Below are 21,269 nucleotides of genomic sequence, written 5' to 3'. Positions count from 1 at the left end.
GCAATCCAGGGAAAAATGGTGCGAAATGATTGTCTGCCATTGTTTTCCCGGAGGAAAGAATGAGTGATGACATTTACCCAGAACCACCTGCGACAATGATTTTTGCCCCATCAAGCACTGGGATCTCAACCCAGATTTCCAAGGGGCGGGGGAGACTGCGGGAACTTTGGGATAGCTATAGAATAGCTACCCACAGTGCAACGCTCCGGAAGTCGGCGCTAGCCTCGGACCATGGACGCACACCGCCAAATTAATGTGCTTAGTGTGGCCGCGTGCACTTGACTTTATACAATCTGTTTTACAAAACCGGTTTAGGTAAAATCGGAATAATCCCGTAGTGTAGACGTATCCTTGGAATACTGAGTTAATTGCACAGAAAGAATCAGAGGAATCTAAACCTGAATTCTACCTGAATGTCTTAAAATTAAAAATCATAGCTGGATTCCATAGACTAGTATGAAACAAATGCCAGTGTATTTATTTTTGTTAGACTAATACAATACCAAGTACATGTTTATTACTTCCCCATGACACTTCCCTTTGTATTTAATCCTTTTTTTGTATTCACACCATAGTTTGGAGGTCTGGACGAAGGAGATGCAGGGTATTTCCTGAGGATTAATGATCAGATGGGAGAAATCTCAGCTAGTAACTAATCCCCAGGAAGTTAGCCTGAGCTGGGTTCATAATTGCTATTATCAGCTGGAAAATGGAAACCAAGTAAATAAAAAATAGATGTATGTTTTTTCTTAATGGTTGATACAGTTTAAAATGGTATGTGCAGAGCGTGGCTAGACATTTAACCACCTGTACACTAGCAAGTCAGATTGCTTCAATAATCTCAACGTTCCATTTTGTTTACAGAATAAAATATTGTGCCAACTCCTCTCCCTCTTGCCCTGTGCTGGACACAGGTGCGGGTAAATGTCCTGAGGTTGGGAGCCTCCACCTATTCCTTTTCAGGGTCAGGCTTGGATTTTTCACACCCATGAGTGACATAGTTGGGTCGACCTAGCTTTTTAGTGTAGACAGTTACAGTGGATTTTTCCTCGTAAGTAACAACAAATAAAATATTGAATAATAATAATTCATGATGATCTTTAACTGGTTTACCACTGGCAGGGTAAACCAACTGACTTCAATTAAGTTGTGCCTACGACAGCAGTGGAATTAGCCCAGCATTATAGGTTGGAGTGACACAACCATATGATGAGATGATTCTGTGTTCCAAAGGAAATTTAGTTTTTATTTCAACATACTGTACAGGGACAGCTAGATCTGAAAATATGTCTTTGGAAGTTCATTGGGAGAAAAAGCAGGCTTCCGAGACAGCTAGGTCAAAGAAAAACCTCAGACTTCCTTTGCTACACAGTCATGGGAGGGGAATGTGAGGGGATACTTTGTAGCAGATGTGTAATGTCAGTGCTAGGCATTGATACTTGTGATCACCTCTAGGTAATTATAATGAACCCATCCACATAACATCTGAGCATAACCCTTCTTGTTAATCACATGTGACACCTGGGCTGCTGGGAATGCTAGTGCTTCCCTAGCATTTTAGCACAAAGGCCTGGATAGTTTCAATCATGAAAGGAAAGCTTTTAAAGGTTCTGCATGAAGGAAATACACAGCAGCACCGTGACTTATAGCTTTATGCCTTTCAGTCAGAAAGAAAGAGGGGGCCATATACTGCACTGAAGATGTCCTCTGTTGTCCACAACAAAAAGATGATTGGCAAGTGGATGAAAACCTAGCAGCACATTCCAGTATCCATTTGCTTTCTGAAAATTGCATATATTGGGGCAAATTTTGCTGTCACTGCCCCTCTGGTAAACTGGGAACATCTTCCTGGAAATCAGATGAATTACCTTGGTGTAAAACTGGTGTGAATAAGACCAGAATCAGGCCTTCTACTTCCAAATTGTATGAAAGCCTCCAAGAGTGGATTTCAGGGAGTCAACAGACCTGATTTTCCCATCATAGCAACTTCAGTGAACGTACTCCAGGATTACGCTGCTGTGAGATCAATATTCACTTCTTCAGTGCAGAATCAGAATGTTTCTTAAATGCATTCCATTGTTAACTGAATGAATGTTAACACCATACTAGCATCCACACACTGGCATATTATTGTTGTTGTTATTACCTCTGTAGCACCTAGTAATCCCAACTGAGATCTGGGGCCTATTGTGCTGAGTGCTTTACACACACACTAGGAAATAAGCTCTTCAGAGAAAGGGCTCCAGTCTAAATAAAAAGCTAGACATTCTCATGTAGCCCAGCTCATTTGGCCTGGTTTCCAGAAGTAATCTTGGCATAGAGATTATGCCAAGAGAGATTATGCTGGTTAGGCCTCAACTGGAGTATTGTGTCCAGTTCTGGGCACCGCATTTCAAGAAAGATGTGGAAAAATTGGAGAGGGTCCAGAGAAGAGCAACAAGAATGATTAAAGGTCTTGAGAACATGACCTATGAAGGAAGGCTGAAGGAACTGAGTTTGTTTAGTTTGGAAAAGAGAAGACTGAGAGGGGACATGATAGCAGTTTTCAGGTATCTAAAAGGGTGTCATCAGGAGGAGGGAGAAAACTTGTTCACCTTAGCCTCCAATGATAGAACAAGAAGCAATGGACTTAAACTGCAGCAAGGGAGATTCAGGTTGGACATTAGGAAAAAGTTCCTAACTGTCAGGGTAGTTAAACACTGGAATAGATTGCCTAGGGAAGTTGTGGAATCTCCATCTCTGGAGATATTTAAGAGTGGGTTAGATAAATATCTATTAGGGATGGTCTAGACAGTATTTGGTCCTGCCATGAGGGCAGGGGACTGGACTCGATGACCTCTCGAGGTCCCTTCCAGTCCTTGAGTCTATGAGTCTGAGAGCTATACTTCTGAGAATGATGTGACCGTGATGGAGCACTGGCATTTGTGGCATATACTATCATTTCCCCAAAACTTCTGCCAAAGGCTGTTTTTACCAAGAATGGTGTTCAATGTGTGGTAGTCACTCTCTCTGACCAGATTATAATATGGGTTATAAAATGTGGGTTATAATACCTATGCCAACCCCAGCTGTAGACTCATCTATATCTGAAAGGTCTTCAGACCTTGGAGGAATGACATTCTTTGTGCAAATAGAGAATCAAATGTTAATGTTGGATAATACAGCAAGGAAAAAAAGCAGAGGGTATTAGCTGTATTAAACATCTCCACCAAGAAATTGTTTGTGAACAGAATTAACCACTGATGGAATTAATTACTTTACATATGTTGTTTTTACTAAGATTCTGTAAAAAAGCAAACATGAAATTATTGTACAGCATCAGAGAGGCAAAAATAAACCGTGGAAAGATATTGTCAGTCATCCTAAAGTTACCTCTTTCAGTTAGTTTTCAAGATGTGGCAGATGTGAGATAAATTATGGGACCCATTATCTTAGGAAAGCTCAATCTTCCTCTTGACCATGATGATAATTTCTACCATACGTTACAGCTTAAACAGGACATCACCACCCAACACTTCATAATTACCTTTCTGGCACTTAAAACAAACAATAGAAAAACATATGTTTTACCGTATTTAAGAACCCATGTAAGAGTGGCCAAGTTTCCTACTAGCATCAAAGCAAGGCTCAAATTGGATTTCCAAACAACTTCCAAGGTCAGCACAAATATAAATTCCTGGTGGAAGGACATGTTCAGAAAAAAAATGTGTGAATGAGCCAAGTCCTGATTTTTGTTGTTTGCATGTTAGGCTAGGTTATTCAGAATGTCAACATGGAACAGGAGTGAGCATGATTAATATGGCACCCTAACCAAAAAAAAATACCATTGAGGATTACAAGAGAGGAGTATCAAAGAAAATTACTTAGACATCTCAAAGTCCCAGATATTAAGAGTGCACTTCAAGAGCATTTCAAACACATATGGTGGCTCTATCATCACAGTGTAAAAATTCCAGCAATATAGGTGCTTGTAATTCCTGCTCCATCGCCTATAGAGTACACTCCCAACCCCTACTCAGTCAGCAGCTAATAATTTTCAGCTGGCAGGCCTCTAAATATTCTGAAGAGCCAGTTAGTATAAAAATCTCTTAGGTCCCTAGATATTTGTAACCTTGACGAGCGCATTCTTGGCTTTTTTGTCCATCCAGATAAACTTGGAGAAGGCGCCATCCAAACTTTTAATATCTCACTGTGGGATGAAGAGAGGAAGCAGCTGCAGTGGGGTATAAGAGGTGTGGCAAAATGGACATTTTTATAGGGTTGATCCTGCCAAGTATAGAAAGAGTGGGAGATCTTTCCACCTCACAAGATCTTTTTTGCACAGAGCTAATCAAAGGAGCAACGTTGCAATTCTTCAAGCTAACTAAGGTTACCGGAATAAACAGTTCAAATATGTAATGCTTCTATTTGCCAATGTAAACAGAAAATCCCACCTAGTCAGATTAAATTCCACTGAGGAGGGCTTATTTTTTGCTAGTTAACCTTAAGTCCCAATATCTGCCCCAAATCCATCAATCACTTACAAAATACCCAGAATCAGTGTTTCTTGGTAGGTGATGAGGAAAACAGTTTGTTGAAATAAAGAAGGGCTTTATGCTCCCTTGTCTGAGCTCTACATAATGAAAGTCTCTAGTCTGTCAGTTTATGAAGTGGTGCCAGTAGTTCCATGAGTAGATAAATAGGAATGTCAAAAGAGGTGCCTTTTTAATGTTTAATTCTACAAGAAAGGTAGGTGAACAACGCATTATTATATAAATGAGGGCAGTATATGTACAGTATCTAGCGCAATGGGGTTGTTGTCCTGATTCATGCTCTTCTGGTGCTACTGCAACACAAATAATAAACAATAATAGAAAATCCCCACTACAGAGGTGTCCTCCAAACAAAGGTCACCTCACTCTGTAGTCACAAATGGCTATTTATACTTGGTTAAAATTGTTTTCAGCATCTCAAGACTGAGTGATGAATCCTGCAGTCCTTACTCAAGCCAAACAACCTTTCCAAACAAAGTCAGTGGTTGATTTGCTGGAGTACGGACCACCTTAACATAGTTAATCAATATCAGTCTGATATACCATATTGTCGAATCTTGTCTGGAAGTCAACTGCTCATTCCAAACTTCCACTTATTCAGCAATGTTCACATATGCTATAAAATTTGAGTCTATGGGTAAGTCTGTGTGGTGAGCAGCAGCCTATGCCAGTGAGTCTCCAAGCCCAGGTTGACAGACTTGGGCTTGCAGGGCTCATGCTACGGCACTTACAAATAGCTATATAGACATTACGACTTGGGCTGGAGCCTGGGCTCTGAAGTTTAGGAACGGGGTTGGCCTGCATTCCTCTGGATTGTTCATTTTATTTAAAATAATACCCTTAAAATAAAATAAAATCTAGTGATACTTTTATGTTTGTCTAGAGTAAAATAACTACAGAAGAGCACTGCTACAGTAATTCCATAGTTTCTTTTTTCTGTAGAAAGAAATGCCCCTGGAAACCTAAAATATATCTAATGGGTAATTTAATACATCATTTTGACTTGAGTAATTATTAACTTTTTGAACAAAAGTTGATGGTAAAACTTCAAATGATGAATTTACTTTTGCTTTATAAATTGGGAGTGGAGTTACTGGTTATAATTCATTCACAATGGGAGACCTTATGTTAAAAAATCCAGTGCTTCAGTGGAGCTCAAAGGTTCCAACTGCAAGTCATGGACAGACTCTTACATGTGTGTGGCAACCAATTGAATTCAGTGGGGTTCTGGGCAGGCAGAGTGATCTGCCTGTACCAATCACCTTATGATGGGATTTGGCCCAAAGTTCAAGGATTGTTCAGCCAATGCTTCTGTTAAAGCTAGCTTTTACAAAATCGTGCAAACATGTTGGGGAAGAGGTTGGACCGTGGGAGTCCTCCCACCTAATCCCATGTCTCTCAGTAGAGTTGGCCAGGACAAAAAGGAAGCACAAACTATACTTTTTTTTGAGGTTGGCATAGAAGCTACATTTTGTATGAGTTCCAGCTGGTGAGGTGATTGCTCTGTATTGCACCTTTGGAAAGTGGTGACTTAACATCACAGTTGAGTTCTAAGAAAAGTGACACATTTTGTCAGTCTAAAAATCAACCAGAACAAAAACTGAAACAACATGTTTCTGAAACTTTGTTTTAAGTATCTTTGTAGATTCACTCATGGGTTCTTGTTATGCTAGGTACTTATAAAATGTAGCATCCATTTAGAGGGTCATTTGTATTCTTTGGGCCTGGTCCAGTTGAAAATAGCTGCAGCTTTCTGAGCCACGCCAGCTGTAAAAGACCGGATATTGGCTCTGCAGCCAATTTACTATCAAAGATACAAGATTGGCCTGCTTTGGAAGTCAAGAAAATTCTTCCAGTTTTGAAGGCATGAGCTGTGGAGATGGTTAAACTGAATGAAAATTAGGGTTCTTCTTTCGTGGCCTACGCGAAGGCTTCCGAAGCCTACGCTAACGCTTCCGAAGCTATGGAGCCTAAGAGGTCTGCAAAGTTGTCAAGTTTCTTGGAGCTTCCCTCCTTTAGTACTAAATTGTCATCATAGAGCGAAGTGAGCATATTCATCCAAGAACCATGAGTCCTAATTCTCCATTGCCTTGGATTTATGAGTCATTTGCACCTGTGCTAACTGGCTGTGAAATACTAGCAAATCGGAATTCTCCACTTACACCTGTAGAAGCGCTTTATTGTACACTCACTCCATACAGGTGTAGATGTCTGCACAAGACAAATCAATGCCATGTTGGCTAAAATGACTCTGTCCCACCAACAGATTTTCCATATTATGTGTAAGCAATTTTGATGTAGTATGAACAATAGTAACTTCAGAAAACCAAACTTGTAACTTCAACTAAGGTAACAAATCCTGATATAGTGTAGTGACAGTACTGTACATACAGAAGTACAGTATACAGACTGCATTGTGACAGAGCATGACGAAAATGTGTGATGGCAGGGACAGCTGTCTTATGGCAGCACCCACAGCCAACATCCCCAAGATTGCAAACAACAAAAAAGGAATTCAATGTAAAACCCACACCACAACGTCTGCGTGGGAATGCAAACAATAGCGCATGAATTGCCCCATTCTGTTCAGTGTGGGTAACGCTGAAGTCTAACTAGGATGTTTTAAAAAGTCAAGATTAACTATTTCAGTGATGATCATTTTAGCAAAGCTATGAAATTAATTGTTGAAGATCATTGCTGAATGAAGTGGCATTTATCAGGGTGGAGTGCAGCAGGGTAGATGGTTGCTGTCAAGGATTGCTGGCATTGGGAATGAAGTAGTCAAATCACTGCCATCCTCTGAAATGTTAAGTCCCCTCCATCCCTGCCGAAACGTAGGAGGGAAGGATCAGAATGCATCACCTTTCCAGTACCCAAAGCTGCCTTTGAGTAACAAAAACCAAAACCAACTCCCACACTTTCCTGGGAGCCAAAAGTCCCATCTGTCCATTATCCATCTGCCAAAACCTCCAACTTTTTCTCAACAGTTGCTGCTATGCACTTCTGAATATTCAGTACAAAAATCTAAAGTGTAAAATAAACTGAATTAACCATCAAAATAAATAAATTGAAGGGACACAGAGAGGGCTAATGACAAGAGAAAGGACTATACTATGTTAGTCTGGGGTTCTTGCTATGTAAGTTAGGTATAATGCTTCACACAGAATTTGGGGCTCTGAGAGATGTGCATTTGTGTTGTATGTTGTCAAGGTTCCTTCCCCACTCTGAACTTTAGGGTACAGATGTGGGGACCTGCATGGACACTTCTAAGCTTAATTACTAGCTTAGATCTGGTATCACTGCCACCGCCCCCAAGTACTACCTTTTTCCCTGGGTAGTCTTGAGGGACTTCACCAATTCCCTGGTGAACACAGATCCAAACCCCTTGGATCTTAAAACAAGGAGAAATTAACCATCCCCCCTCCTTTCTCCCACCAACTCCTGGTGGATCCAGAGCCAACCCCCTTGGATCTAAAAAACAAGGAAAAATCAATCAGGTATTAAGAAAAATGCTTTTAATTAAAGAACAGAAAGGTAAAAGAAAACCCTCTGGGAGAGATTAGCATACCAACTACTCTTACAGACAACAGATTCCAAACACAGAGGATGTTCCCCTGGGCAAAAACTTAGTTACACAAAAAAAATACCCGAATACCCAATTTTGATAATTCCCTTAATGATACCAAGACAAGTTACAAAGAAAATAAACATAAACCTATTTATCCCTTTCTAAAACTTACTACTCTGATAAGAGGCTGGTTCCTTGATCTTTTTCACTCTGGCTGAAACCGAGGCTCTAAACAAAGGAAAACTTCCCTCCTTCCTTTTGAAACATCTTGTTCCCCCATTGGTTCCTCTGGTCAGGTGTCAGCTAGGCTAGGTGAACTTCTTAACTCTTTACAGGTAAAAGAGGCATTAACCCTTAACTATCTGTTTATGACATATGGGTACAAGAAATGATGATGCAGTGTGGCATAATGGTTTTATTGGTATGTGTTTGGGATAGGTGCGTTATTCATGAGTCTCAAAGCCATTCACAAGTTATGCAGGTCATCTCAAACAAATGCCAGTAAAACCTTTAGCTCACTTATCATGTAGTTTGTATACATCACATATTTTGCAGAAACCTGTTTTTAAAATGTTTAACTTTTTAATATTGTGCTACTTTCTATGTCTCTGCACCAGTAAAGTCTTCGCTACCATGAGTCTAACTGTGCCAGACTTGGAGGGAAAGGAAAAATCCTAACTAATGTATTATAGACAGATTCAGAATAGCTTTTCTATACAGAGAAATTTCCCAACTTTAAAATCCAATATTGTGGCATCTAGCAGGTTGGGCATCCCAGTAAGAAGCTAGCATTTTTTTTAAAGAAAAAGTTAGTATGTGCTGGAGACATATGGGTGGGCTGAGTACAGGTAAGGCAGTCATACAGTTTAATCACAGGCAGAGTCACATACTATTTTTCAGAAATTAAGATAAAATATTATTTTTCTGCCAAGTTCATTTTTTAAAGGAAAGACCATCAGTTAGACTTTTCTGTGTCAACACAGAATGCTCAAGTCCTTGCTCAGCCATCCATCCTGATTAAGCAAAGCATTTAAGCATATGCTTAAGACCTACTGATGTCAATAGAACTTAGGCACCTGCTTAAAGTAAGCATATAGTGAAATGCTTTGCTGAATTGGGGTGGTCTTAAGCATATGTTCAAATGCTTTGCTGAACTGTTGCCTAAAAGCCATGCCAATTTCACATCATGTGATCCTATTGAAGTTGTGTGGGTGGAAGACAGCAGAGAATTTGGCCCTTGGTAGTAGGTAAAACTCTGGCCTGTCACAAGTATTTGCTATTAACAAATAGTACCTACACCACTGAAACAATAAATCGATTTCCAGCCCCTCATATTGCATCCTGCCTCCTGATTACTGTAGAGTATTCCTTAAAATAAATCAGCCATAGCAAAACATTTCTCTTTGGTGTCTGCTCCCAAGGAGATGCTCAGCACACGGTCATATGGTCCTCAACCTATTTAAGCAACATCTTACTCATCAGTCTGGGAGACGTAAATGCTAAACAACTTGTCGACTAATGGAAAGGCTTTCATGCCAATGAGCAGATGTGTCTAATGGACTGGCCCATAATTGCTGATTTAGAAATTAATGCTGTAATGGCTGCTGTATCCTAGAATTCATTTCCCTTCATATACACACACACACACTACACATGAAATTGTGCTATATACACTATATACTATGTGTGTATTGTATATTATATATGCTGTTTGCAGTTATGTTATATATAGAGAAAGATAGAGGAAAAGTACACACAAAATATCTTATCTTATATTTTTAAGCACGTGTTCCTGGGTGGTACTAATTACCCTCAACTCCCTCTAAAGTCACCAGGAGTTGAGGGCGCCTCACAGGAATACTCAGCAACCTATAGGATGAAGCTTCACAATAGTAGGTATTAATAATTATATTTGGACACACTGCAGTTAATAGGCTATTTCAAACATACAGTCTGAATGCTGTAGCTTTAAATTACTGCAGTTCTGTCCAGTTTCCCCCTTCCCCCCCCGCCAAGGTTTACTTCAGCTTGCTCTGACTGCCCGCATCCCCCTCCTTCCTTTTCAGTATACCCAGTATGACATTTCATGCAAGACACTTAACACTTTCAAAAATGCTGTATGTTTGAAAAGCATTGGCTTCCATGAACTGACACTCAAAATTATTCACACTTCCTGCCTAGTACTAAAATGTAGTTGGATCATGTATCAGTACCTATTTCCCTCCCATTATTTATTATTCACAAAATCCAAAGGAAGTTCAGATTTCAAATATCTGAATTTGATCTCTAGAGGAAATAGCATGTGAAAAGCCCTTCTCATATTATTATTAGCACATGAGCATTAAAAGCCTGATCTATAACCTGTTGAAGGACTATTTAGAAAAGCTCGATGAGCACAAGACCATGGGGCCGGATGCGCTGCATCCGAGGGTGCTAAAGGAGCTGGCGGATGAGATTGCAGAGCCATAGACCATTATCTTTGAAAACTCATGGCAATCGGGGGAGGTCCTGGATGTCTGGAAAAAGGCTAATGTAGTGCCCATCTTTAAAAAAGGGAAGGAGGAGGATCTGGGGAACTACAGGCCAGTCAGCCTCACCTCAGTCCCTGGAAAAATCATGGAGCAGGACCTCAAGGAATCAATTCTGAAGCACTTAGAGGAAAAGAAAGTGATCAGGAACAGTCAGCATGGATTTACCAAGGGCAAGTCATGCCTGACTAACCTAATTGCCTTCTATGACAAGATAACTGGCCTTGTAGATGAGGGGAAAGCAGTGGATGTGTTATTCCTTGACTTAGAAAAGCTTTTGATACGGTCTCCCACGGTGTTCTTGCCGGCAAGTTGAAGTATGGGCTGGATAAATGGACTATAAGGTAGACAGAAAGCTGGCTAGATTAGTGGGCTAAACGGGTAGTGATCAATGGCTCCATGTCTAGTTAGCAGTCAATATCAAGCAGAGTGCCCCAGGGGTCAGTCCTGGGGCCAGTTTTTTTCAATATCTTCATTAATGATCTGGAGGATGGTGTGGACTGCACCCTCAGCAAGTTTGCAGATGACACTAAACTGGGAGGAGTAGTAGATACGCTGTAGGGTAGGGATAGGATACAGAGGGACTTAGACAAATTAGGTGATTGGGCCAAAAGAAATCTGATGAGGTTCAAGAAGGACAAGTGCACTTCCTTCACTTAGGACGAAAGAGTCCCATGCACTGCTACAGATTAGGGACCGAGTGGCTAGGCAGCAGTTCTGCAGAAAAGGATGTGGGGGGGATCGAGGGACATAATCATTCCTCTCAATTCGACATTGGTAAGGTCTCATCTGGAGTACTGTGTCCAGTTTTTTGGGTCCCACACTACAAGAAGGATGTGGAAAAATTGGAAAGAGTCCAGCAGTGGGCAACAAAAATGATTAGGGGGCTGGAGCACATGACTTATGAGGAGAGGCTGAGGGAACTGGGATTGTTTAGTCTGCAGAAGAGAAGTAGGGGGATTTAACAGCTGCTTTCAACTACCTGAAAGGAAGTTCCAAAGAGGATGGATCTAGACTTTTCTCAGTGGTGGCAGATGACAGAACAAGGAGTAATGGTCTCAAGTTGCAGTAGGGGAGGTTTAGGTTGGATATTAGGAAAAACTTTTTCACTAGGAGGGTGGTGAAGACTGGAATGGGTTACCTAGGGAGGTGGTGGAATCTCCTTTCTTAAGAGGTTTTTAAGGTCAGGCTTGACAAAGCCCTGGCTGGGCTGATTTAGTTGGGGATTAGTCCTGCTTTGAGCAGGGGTTTGGACTAGATGACCTCCTGAGGTCCCTTTCAACCCTGATTTTCTACGATTCTATGAAATCAGTGGAAAGACTTTCATTGCCCTTACTGGGCTTTGGATCAGGTCCTAAAGGCCTTTCAATAGTATATGTATTTTCTGTGTCTGAATGTCTTCAATTATAAAGTGTTCTCTCATTTTGCAAAGCAAGTGAGATCAATGGCACTTTGTGTAGTAAATAGATTGAGAAAATCAAAATCAAAATGAATTGCAATTTTTTTTAGTTCAGTATCTCAATACACTTTGTTTTAGCATATATATATTACTATTTTTTACCAAATAAGAAAAATATTTCTACATTTGAAGTTATCTGGGTTAATCATTTAACAAGGTAAATTTGCCTCAGAGATGCAGATTATTTATTATCATCATTAATGAAACATTAACACAGTTATTGCAGTTTTAAATAGTTACAAATCTGTTGGGTTTTTTTTAAAGCTGACTGCCTTAAATAGTAGAGATTTGGCACCAGATGTTAAACTCGGCCTGTAAAATGGAGCAAGTAATACATATTCCCCTCACAGGAGCACTGGGGATTAAATTCACCCCTGTAAAGGAGAACAGCACCACTTAAACTGCATTTTGAGGGCTTACATAGGATAATAAGTGGTGAACAGACTTTTGCTGGCCCACTTGCTAGTGTTCACTAGTTATTGGGCCTAGTGCTCTCCCATGGAAGTCAACAGTCCAGATCATAATTGGGCCAGATCTCACTTAGTTGAGAAGCTTGAAGAAGAGGTGTAATTATATTGCTTCAATTGTACTTTAACTTCCACTTTCTTCCAGTGCTTGGTGTTAAATTGCAGCTTCTTAGTCTCTTTTCACTGCTGGAACAGATATAAAGTAGGTCTAAGTGTACATCCACACTACCCACCGGATCCGCGGGTAACGATCGATCTATCTCATCTAGATGTAATAAATCGATCCCCGAACGCTCTGCCATCAACTCTGGAACTCCACCAGAGCGAGAGGCAGAAGCGGAGTTGACGGGGGAGCCGCAGCCGTCGATCCCGTGCCGTGAGGACGGGAGGTAAATCGATCTAAGATACGTCGACTTCAGCTACGCTATTCTCGTAGCTGAAGTTCCATACCTTAGATCGATTCTCCCCTCCCTGCCCCCCCAAGTGTAGACCAGGCCTAAGGGAAATTAACTGAATAGACGGGGTAGGGGCAATTTACATGACTTTATATATCAACTCTGAATTTTGCCCTAAGGCAGATAAAGAGGGCAGCCTCAATTGGTTTAATTTGCACTTTCTTCCAGTCCTCTGTATGGTATGTTACACCCATGTAGACTCCCTCAGGAATATTTATTTCCATAGTCTTATAGCCACTTACCAATTTACACCTCAACTTAAACACAACTTCCAAATTTGGTCCTAATATGTTTGAAGGTATTTGCCATTCCATTATTTGCCCTTCACTTTCAGAATAAAATTCTAACATAAGAATGGCCATATCGGGTCAGACCAAAGGTCCATCTAGCCCAGTATACTGTCTACCAACAGTAGCCAATGCCAGGTGCCCCAGAGAGAGTGAACCTAACAGGCAATGATCAAGTGATCGCTCTCCTGCCATTCATCTCCATCCTCTGACAAACAGAGGCTAGGGACACCATTCTTTACCCATCCTGGCTAATAGCCATTTATGGACTTCACCACCATGAATTTATCAGTTCTCTTTTAAATGCTGTTATAGTCCTAGCCTTCACAACCTCCTCAGGCAAGGAGTTCCACAAGTTGACTGTGCACCGTGTGAAGAACTTCCTTGTATTTGTTTTAAACCTGCTGCCTATTAATTTCATTTGGTGGCCCCTAGTTCTTGTATTATGGAAATAAGTAAATAACTTTTCCTTATCCACTTTCTCCACATCACTCATGATTTTATATACCTCTATCATATCCCCCCTTAATCTCCTCTTTTCCAAGCTGAAGAGTCCTAGCCTCTTTAATCTCTCCTCATACGGGACCCTCTCCAAACTCCTAATCATTTTGGTTGCCCTTTTCTGAACCTTTTCTAGTGCCAATATATCTTTTTTGAGATGAGGAGACCACATCTGTACACAATATTGGAGATGTGGGCCTACCATGGATTTATATAAGGGCAATAATATATTCTCAGTCTTATTCTCTATCCCCTTTTTAATGATTCCTAACATCCTGTTTGCTTTTTTGACTGCCTCTGCACACTGTGTGGACATCTTCAGAGAACTATCCACGATGACTCCAAGATCTTTTTCTTGACTCATTGTAGCTAAATTAGCCTCCATCATATTGTATGTTAGTTGGGGTTATTTTTTCCCATGTGCATTACCTTACATTTATCCACATTAAATTTCATTTGCCATTTTGTTGCCCAATCACTTAGTTTTGTGAGATCTTTTTGAAGTTCTTCACAGTCTGCTTTGGTCCTACCTATCTTGAGCAGTTTAGTATCATTTGCAAACTTTGCCACCTCACTGTTTTACCCCTTTCTCCAGATCATTTATGAATAAGTTGCAGGATAGCTCCCTACAGTACATTTACTAATTGTTTGTCCAGTCAAGTTTTTGTTTCCCACAAGCCAGGGCTTTCCACCACTTAGCTTAGATGTCACAGCTATTTAGAGTTTCTTAATTTCATCATCTTATTTCTAGTTATACTTCCTCAGACTCTCCTAAATAATTCTTCTCATATCTTGCTGTGAATAGGCTTCAGATATTTGTAGAATTTTATATGTATGTTTTCCCCTCTCTGCCTACTCCAAGTCATTGTTTAGCCAAGCATAGCTATTTGGCTCTTTTTTAATCTGTTTTCATAAATCAGTCTCTCCACACTCCTTATCACGGATTGGTGAACGTCTGTAAACAGCTTCAAATTTCTCTGTTTTTCTGGAAACAAAGTGCCCCAATAGGAATGCATTATCCCAAAGTCTGACAGAACAGAGCTATAATTTCTCTGCTTAGTGACATAGTTGCCTATCTATGCTTTTTTTTCCCTTAACTGCTACATCTTATGACAACCTCATCTCTAATTTGCTGTCCACTATCACTCCTAGGTCTCTTTCAGCATTACTTCTTCCCATGTTTCTGTGTTGTGAAGTGTTTTTCCCCAGAAGTTTTAGCTTGAGTTTTTCCAAGTTCAGTTTCATTTATTTATATCCTGCACTTATCTCCAACTTCTAAATCTGTTTGAATTTTTCTGTCTTTAGTAGTTTTCCCAACACCTCCCACTCATCTTTGATTCTTGTTAATGTGGCATTCTCTTGCTCTGCAAGAACATTATTGAGACTATTAAAGAAGACAGGATCTAACACTTTGTGATACCCGATTAGACACCTGCTCCCAGCTTGATATATTGCTGTATATTAGTACTTTAGTTTATTTTACTCTGCTTCTGCTCATTTTAAGTTCACATGACTGTATTAATATCTGAATCTACTAGAATTAATTTTCACAGATTGATTTTATTATACAAAATCTCTCTTGTATGTTTTCTTCTAAGTTGACAATGCTAAGTGTTCTTTCCTCTTAATATATGTCCTGAGATGTTAACAATGGAAGTTAGACTTGTGGAGTGGCGATTGTCAGGATCGCTCTCATTTCTTTTCTGAAGATAGGTTTAGTTCTCCACTTCCTTTTCTTCAGTCATCTGGTTCTTTCCAAGTTTTCAATCACTCTTCATTTAAAAAAAATTGTCAGTGACTCCAGAATTTGGTTAATTTTGTAAGTGCATATGGTCTGGTATGGATCAAGTCATTCTAAGTATTCCTTTACCTGCTCTTTATCACTAGCCGTGTTTACAATGTCTTCATTGGTCCTAAGAACCAAATCCTGGTTCCATGCATACTACTAAAACTGCTACATGCAGAGGAACGTCACGGGTAGTGGAAAGTTAGTGGCAATATGCTCTACACATTCAATGGGGAACAATTGAAAAGGAACAGTCTGTCCATACACATTTTCCTCCTCCTTAATGACTGCTCCTGATCTCAGCATGTTGCAAGAGTAGCTGGGGGTCTTATCGAACCCTCAGCTTCACTGATTATTTTCCCCCTAGGACTTTGGGCCTCCCAAATAGCACTAGGATTTTCAAAAGGGCAGTGGTCTACTTGCAACAATTTTTTACACACATATACCCTGAACTGTGTAGGATAGTAAATGATTTTGCCCAAAGCAGATAGATAAGATATTATGCAAAGAGTGGTTTCTGCAAAGTAAGGTGACAAGTGACTACTGTGATACACTTTTGACACTATAGCATATTCCTTGATCTCTCCGAACTGCAAAAATACCCTGAGAGCCAGGGGCAGCTCTAGCTTTTTTGCCGCCCCAAGCACGGCAGTCAGGTAGCCTTCGTTGGTTTGCCTGCAGGAGATCCGCCGGTCCCGCAGCTTTGGTGTACTCGCCACCGAATTGCCACCAAATCCGCAGGACCAGCAGACCTCCCAGAGGCATGCTGCTAAAGGCTGCCTGACTGCTGCCCTCGCAGGGACTGGCAGGGCGCCTCCTGCAGCTTGCCGCCCCAGGCATGCGCTTGGAACGCTGGTGCCTGGAACTGCCGCTGCTGAGAGCATCTTTTTTATATCTCAGTGGGAAGATTCCCATTGACTTCAATAAGCTTTGGATCAGCTCCATAGCTCCAAACACTACAGGTTTATTACAGTGTTTGGCACCAGTGCTGTAGTGTCTTTTAAAAGGGGAACTTCACTGTAAAAAAATGACATCTGTAACTTCCCATAAAGAGCTGTAAGTACAGTACAAATATTGTGTTTTTATGAAGACACTGCTTTCATGGAAGTCTCTGATATATGGCCTAAGTGTGATAATTCCCAACATCGTAGCAGCCAGTCATAAATATCTTCCCTTTACACTCATTTGATTTTACTAGCCAGTTTCTTTTGGCCTTGATGAGTAGTCTAAAGGAAAGGATGTGCATAGATTTGAGGCTGTTAACCAACCTAGAATCATTTTGCTATATTCCCAAATGATTGGCTTTAAGAGCTCCGATTGGTTTTAACAGCAACACTGTGAGTACAGTAAATAAATACAAAAAAGTGACTTTAAACATCAATTCTGTTGCTGTAAAATTCTAATGTATCATTCAAAATAATGTTAAAGGCTAAAGCCTGTAAGATTTCCTGGATATAAACATAAATTCCTCAAAACATCCATTTGTGACTCTGTTACTGATGTTGTACAATGAGTCCTGCTGTGACAACTCCTTGGCATTTCTTTTAAAGCTCTAAAATATATTCAGCTTATCACTGCAGAGGACACATCAGCATTCCAAGCTGTCAGTTCCTTTCCAAGTGAGAAGTTACCTCATGCTGTAGAATTTTCTGTAGAACTTTCATGTTAAAAGAGACACAAAGATACATTTGGGACACTCCATTACAGCAGTAACTCTGAGGGCATTAAAATAACTACTTTTTCTCTTCTTCCATTTTCACAAAATAAATTTACTTTCAATGTCAATGGCATATGCTGATTTAAAATCAGCTGAGGATCTGGTATAGGTATAAGAGTTCCAATGTCTCTTTTAGTATTTGGGCAATTGGAAAAGTAGCTTGCCTGCAGTTTGCAGTGCTTAGTAGCACACCAAATTTGCAGGAGACAAGAATTGTCTCGCACCAAAAAGGAGAGCAACAACAGGAATTATAGTAGTACATATTTGAGCCAAAAAGAGACGTCATTATAAATATTTACTATAAAAAAAATTCTAACATGGCCTTGCATATATCAGGAAAAGTGTTGAGTGGGGCATTTAAATTGGAATTGACCTGTAAAAAAAAACGTACAGTTGTTTCTTATTCTTATTCTTCCATTCTTGTTTTTGAATGAAAATTTATTGTTTCATTGTACATTTTCCAAGTGCTTAGCATATTCAGAAAAAATACTTAGAAAAAGACAAAAAAAATAGGAAGGAGAAGTATGGTTCAGTGTTAAGGCACAAGACTGTAAATTCGATAGAAGAAAAAGGTTATTTTCTGAGCTCTCTATTAATGTGTACATGTCATTGCCCTGACCAAATGCCTCAGTTTCCTTATCTGCAAAATGGGGATAATACTTGTCTCACAAGAGTGTTAATTTATAAATGTTTCTAAGGATCTTTGAAATCCTCCACTGGAAGGCATTTTAGTAGTGCTAAGTATTTTCATATAACTGTATTAACTTATTATTATAACTCTTGTATTTCATCATCTTATTCCAGGAGTTCTCAAACTTCATTGCACTGCAACCCCCTTCTGACAACAAAAATTACTGCATGACTCCAGGAGGGGGGACTGAAGCCTGAGTCACTGCCCTGGGTGGGGGGAAGCTGGAGCCAAAGCCAAAGCTCAAGCCCCACTGCCCTAGGTGAAGAAGGGGTCAAAGCTGAAGCCCAAGGGGCCGGTAACCTGAGCCCTGCCGCCCAGGGCTGAATCCCTCAGGCTTCGGCTAGGCAGCGGGGCTTGGGCTTCAATCTGAGCCACAGCAAGTCTAAGCAAGCCCTGGCGACCCCATTAAAACCTCTGCCCTGTTCCTTCCCCTATTGTTCCTTACTCTCAGGTATTACTTCAAGTCTAAAATTAGACTGTCAGGTCATTGGCGAAGGCAAGCTGCCTTTGTATTTGTTCTGTAAAGAAACTAGCATCCTGTTGGGTGCTACACAAATAACACGTGATGCTATTATTTATTAGTGTTACAGATAACATCATTAGCCCTCAGTGACCATGTCTTTGTTCTTATTTTTAAGGTAAAAGTTTGGTTCCAGAACAGACGAATGAAATGGAAGCGGGTAAAAGGGGGCCAGCAAGGGGCAGCAGCCCGGGAAAAGGAACTAGTGAATGTGAAAAAGGGCACACTGCTTCCCTCAGAGCTTTCTGGAATTGGTGCAGCTGGCCTCCAGCACACGGGGGACTCACTAGCAAATGATGACAGCCATGATAGTGATCACAGCTCTGAGCACGCACACTTATGATACACAAAGAGGATCCCAGCTCCGTTCTCAGGAAAGAAATGCTATGATGGCATGCCTTCCATGGGCATCGTTTACGTATGCAAGTGACTCTGGCAGTGATTTTTTTTTAAACGGTTATTAAAAATTCAAGCTTATTGTGTCTGCTTTTCTTGATTTTTAGATGGTTTACAGTAAGTGCCATGTCTTAGAGGTGCCTCAAGAGTGGGAAGCGGAAGATGAACTTGCTTTGAACATTCCAGATTTGTTTGTCATGTTTATGGACAGCGGGCAGGTATTTTTGCTTTAGCTTGCACTGAAAATTACATTGCTTTCAACAGAGGTTATATTCTGAAAAAAACCACAGTGCCACAAAATCACTGTCTAGTGGATAAGAAATGTATTTTAACTCTGTAAATATTTATCTTACAGCATTTTCCTGTCTTCACTTAGTAATGCATTAATATTAGCTGATGGCAATAATCACTCATGATGATAAACGGCTTCTTGTCTCTTTATTTTTGTTTTGTTGTCTCCAAAACAGACAATACATATAGACAATTGTGTTCAAGTAAAGAACAATACTGTAGTGTCTGATAGGGCACGTCCTTGTACCACAGACAAAACAAACCTTATGTTGCATTTACTTTCAACTGCTGCTAATAGGGTATTATTAAACTTACCTTGCTCCTCAATTCTTCTTATCTTATAACTGCCAGAATGATTTTTAGGATCATAAGGATAGTCCGGTGACCTGCCAGAAATAACATCATGTTCCACTCGTGTTAGGAATTTATTTCCACGACCCCTACCCCTAAAAATGTACACATTACTTCTACATCCTAGTTGAGTACCTTGGGAAGCACTCAACAGAAGTATTGTTTTTTCATCTTCTGATTTTAAAACCAGCGGATAAGTTGAGTTGGCTGCTTATGTTGATAGAAATCAGAATTATGAGGATAACTCTGATACTATGTCCCAAGTGTAAATTCAAGTCACATTTTCTGTTACTGACTTGTGTGTAAATACAGGCAAACACCAAAAATCAAATTTACCAAAACACTGATTGTACTTTGTAAAGAAAAAATGTTTAATAAATGATCCTTTTTAAATAATTCTGCTCTGCCTATAGTGATTTAATGGGAAACTTGAAAGCGTTCCTTAAAAGTCCTAAGCAGCTCTAGCTTCACAAATCCTTCTAAACCTTTGTTTTGCGTTGGGCAACATAAATCTATGATTTCAAATTTACACTTGATCTTGGATAAACCTTCTACCTTGATCTATTTGGGAAACTCCTTCCTTTAGCAGGAAAAAGCAACCCTCAGCTAATGATGGCTTCAGCCAAGAACAACAAGGGCAATTCAACTCTTTTTCAAGATCTAAGGCAAATATTAAAGGGATATTTTGTCATGTGTTGTGGAAATGGAGAAAAAATGGTAACTGACCAGGAAGGTGATGTAAACTTGCCTTTATAAAACAAAGTTGTCCAAGACATAAAGTTTTTGGCCAACATTCCTCTTCACCAAATGCAGAGCTTGATACTGTGTCTGGCCCTTGCACAGAAGGTACAAAAAGATAGGGAAGGTTCCTTGCACCCTGCTCCAGTCACACCTGCCCAAGGGCCAGGCACATTCTGGCTAAAATCTCTGTAATAACCTATTTCCCAATTCACAGAGTTCACCACAATGACTGAAGCACATCACTGGCAACAACTGGAAAACCCACAGAAATGTCCTTCTAGCCATGCTACATTTGTCTGTACAACTTAGATTACTACAGTGTCATAGCCGCCATTTCAAAACTGCGCCATACCAGCTATCATTAATTATTGTGAATGATTCACCAGCGCTTCCAAGTATCCAATAATGACAACAGAAGAAGGGTTAGGAAAAGAGAAGACTAAAAGGCACACTTCCCCATGATCATAGGGAGCAACAAACAAAAGAACCTGCATTGTATGTTTTAAAAACAATTGAACAGATACACTGCCATTACTCAGTACTTTCAATTCAAGGATTAAGGTACTCCTTGAGCCCCAGCATAGAAGGGGTTACAAGGAGAATCCAAACTTCCCTTCCTATCACATTGATCTGGAGTGATGCTGTAAAAACACAAGGCTTGTGGTTGTGACAACTCCCAGGAAAGGGGTTGCTGAAGGTCGGTAAGGCCTCTGCTGGCTGCGAACAAGTGCACTGAGTTGCTTTGCTCTTTCTTTGAATCCTCTGGTTTTGCAAAGATGTGGTCATTGAAGTGAGTGGGGTTATGCACAGTACGTAAAGTTAACTGTATGTAAATCTTAGCAGGAATGGAGCTCTTTTGTGTTAACCAGGGCTTTGGTTGAACTTAATTTGAGGTTTTATTTTACCTTCCCTAGCTGGAGTATCTGCCCACTGGTTTACAGGGGAGATTAGGTATATTTAGCATTTTAACCATACTATG

At 40.2% G+C, this 21,269-nt stretch overlaps 1 protein-coding gene across 1 annotated transcript in view; it reads left to right on the top strand.

Moving 5' to 3' along the window:
• Positions 1–19,945, top strand: part of MEOX2 (mesenchyme homeobox 2) — an 88,580-nt gene extending 68,635 nt beyond the window's left edge. Inside the window, exon 3 of the mRNA XM_030549307.1 lies at positions 18,630–19,945. Coding sequence (XP_030405167.1) covers positions 18,630–18,854 — 225 coding nt within the window. The 3' untranslated portion in view covers positions 18,855–19,945. The remainder of the gene's footprint in view (positions 1–18,629) is intronic.
• Positions 19,946–21,269: the final 1,324 nt, after the last annotated feature.

Source organism: Gopherus evgoodei, chromosome 2 (assembly GCF_007399415.2).
Source record: "Gopherus evgoodei ecotype Sinaloan lineage chromosome 2, rGopEvg1_v1.p, whole genome shotgun sequence".
NCBI lineage: Eukaryota > Metazoa > Chordata > Testudines > Testudinidae > Gopherus > Gopherus evgoodei.
The sequence above is the reverse complement of the archived record's forward strand: the minus strand, read 5'-3'. Positions and strand labels throughout refer to the sequence as shown.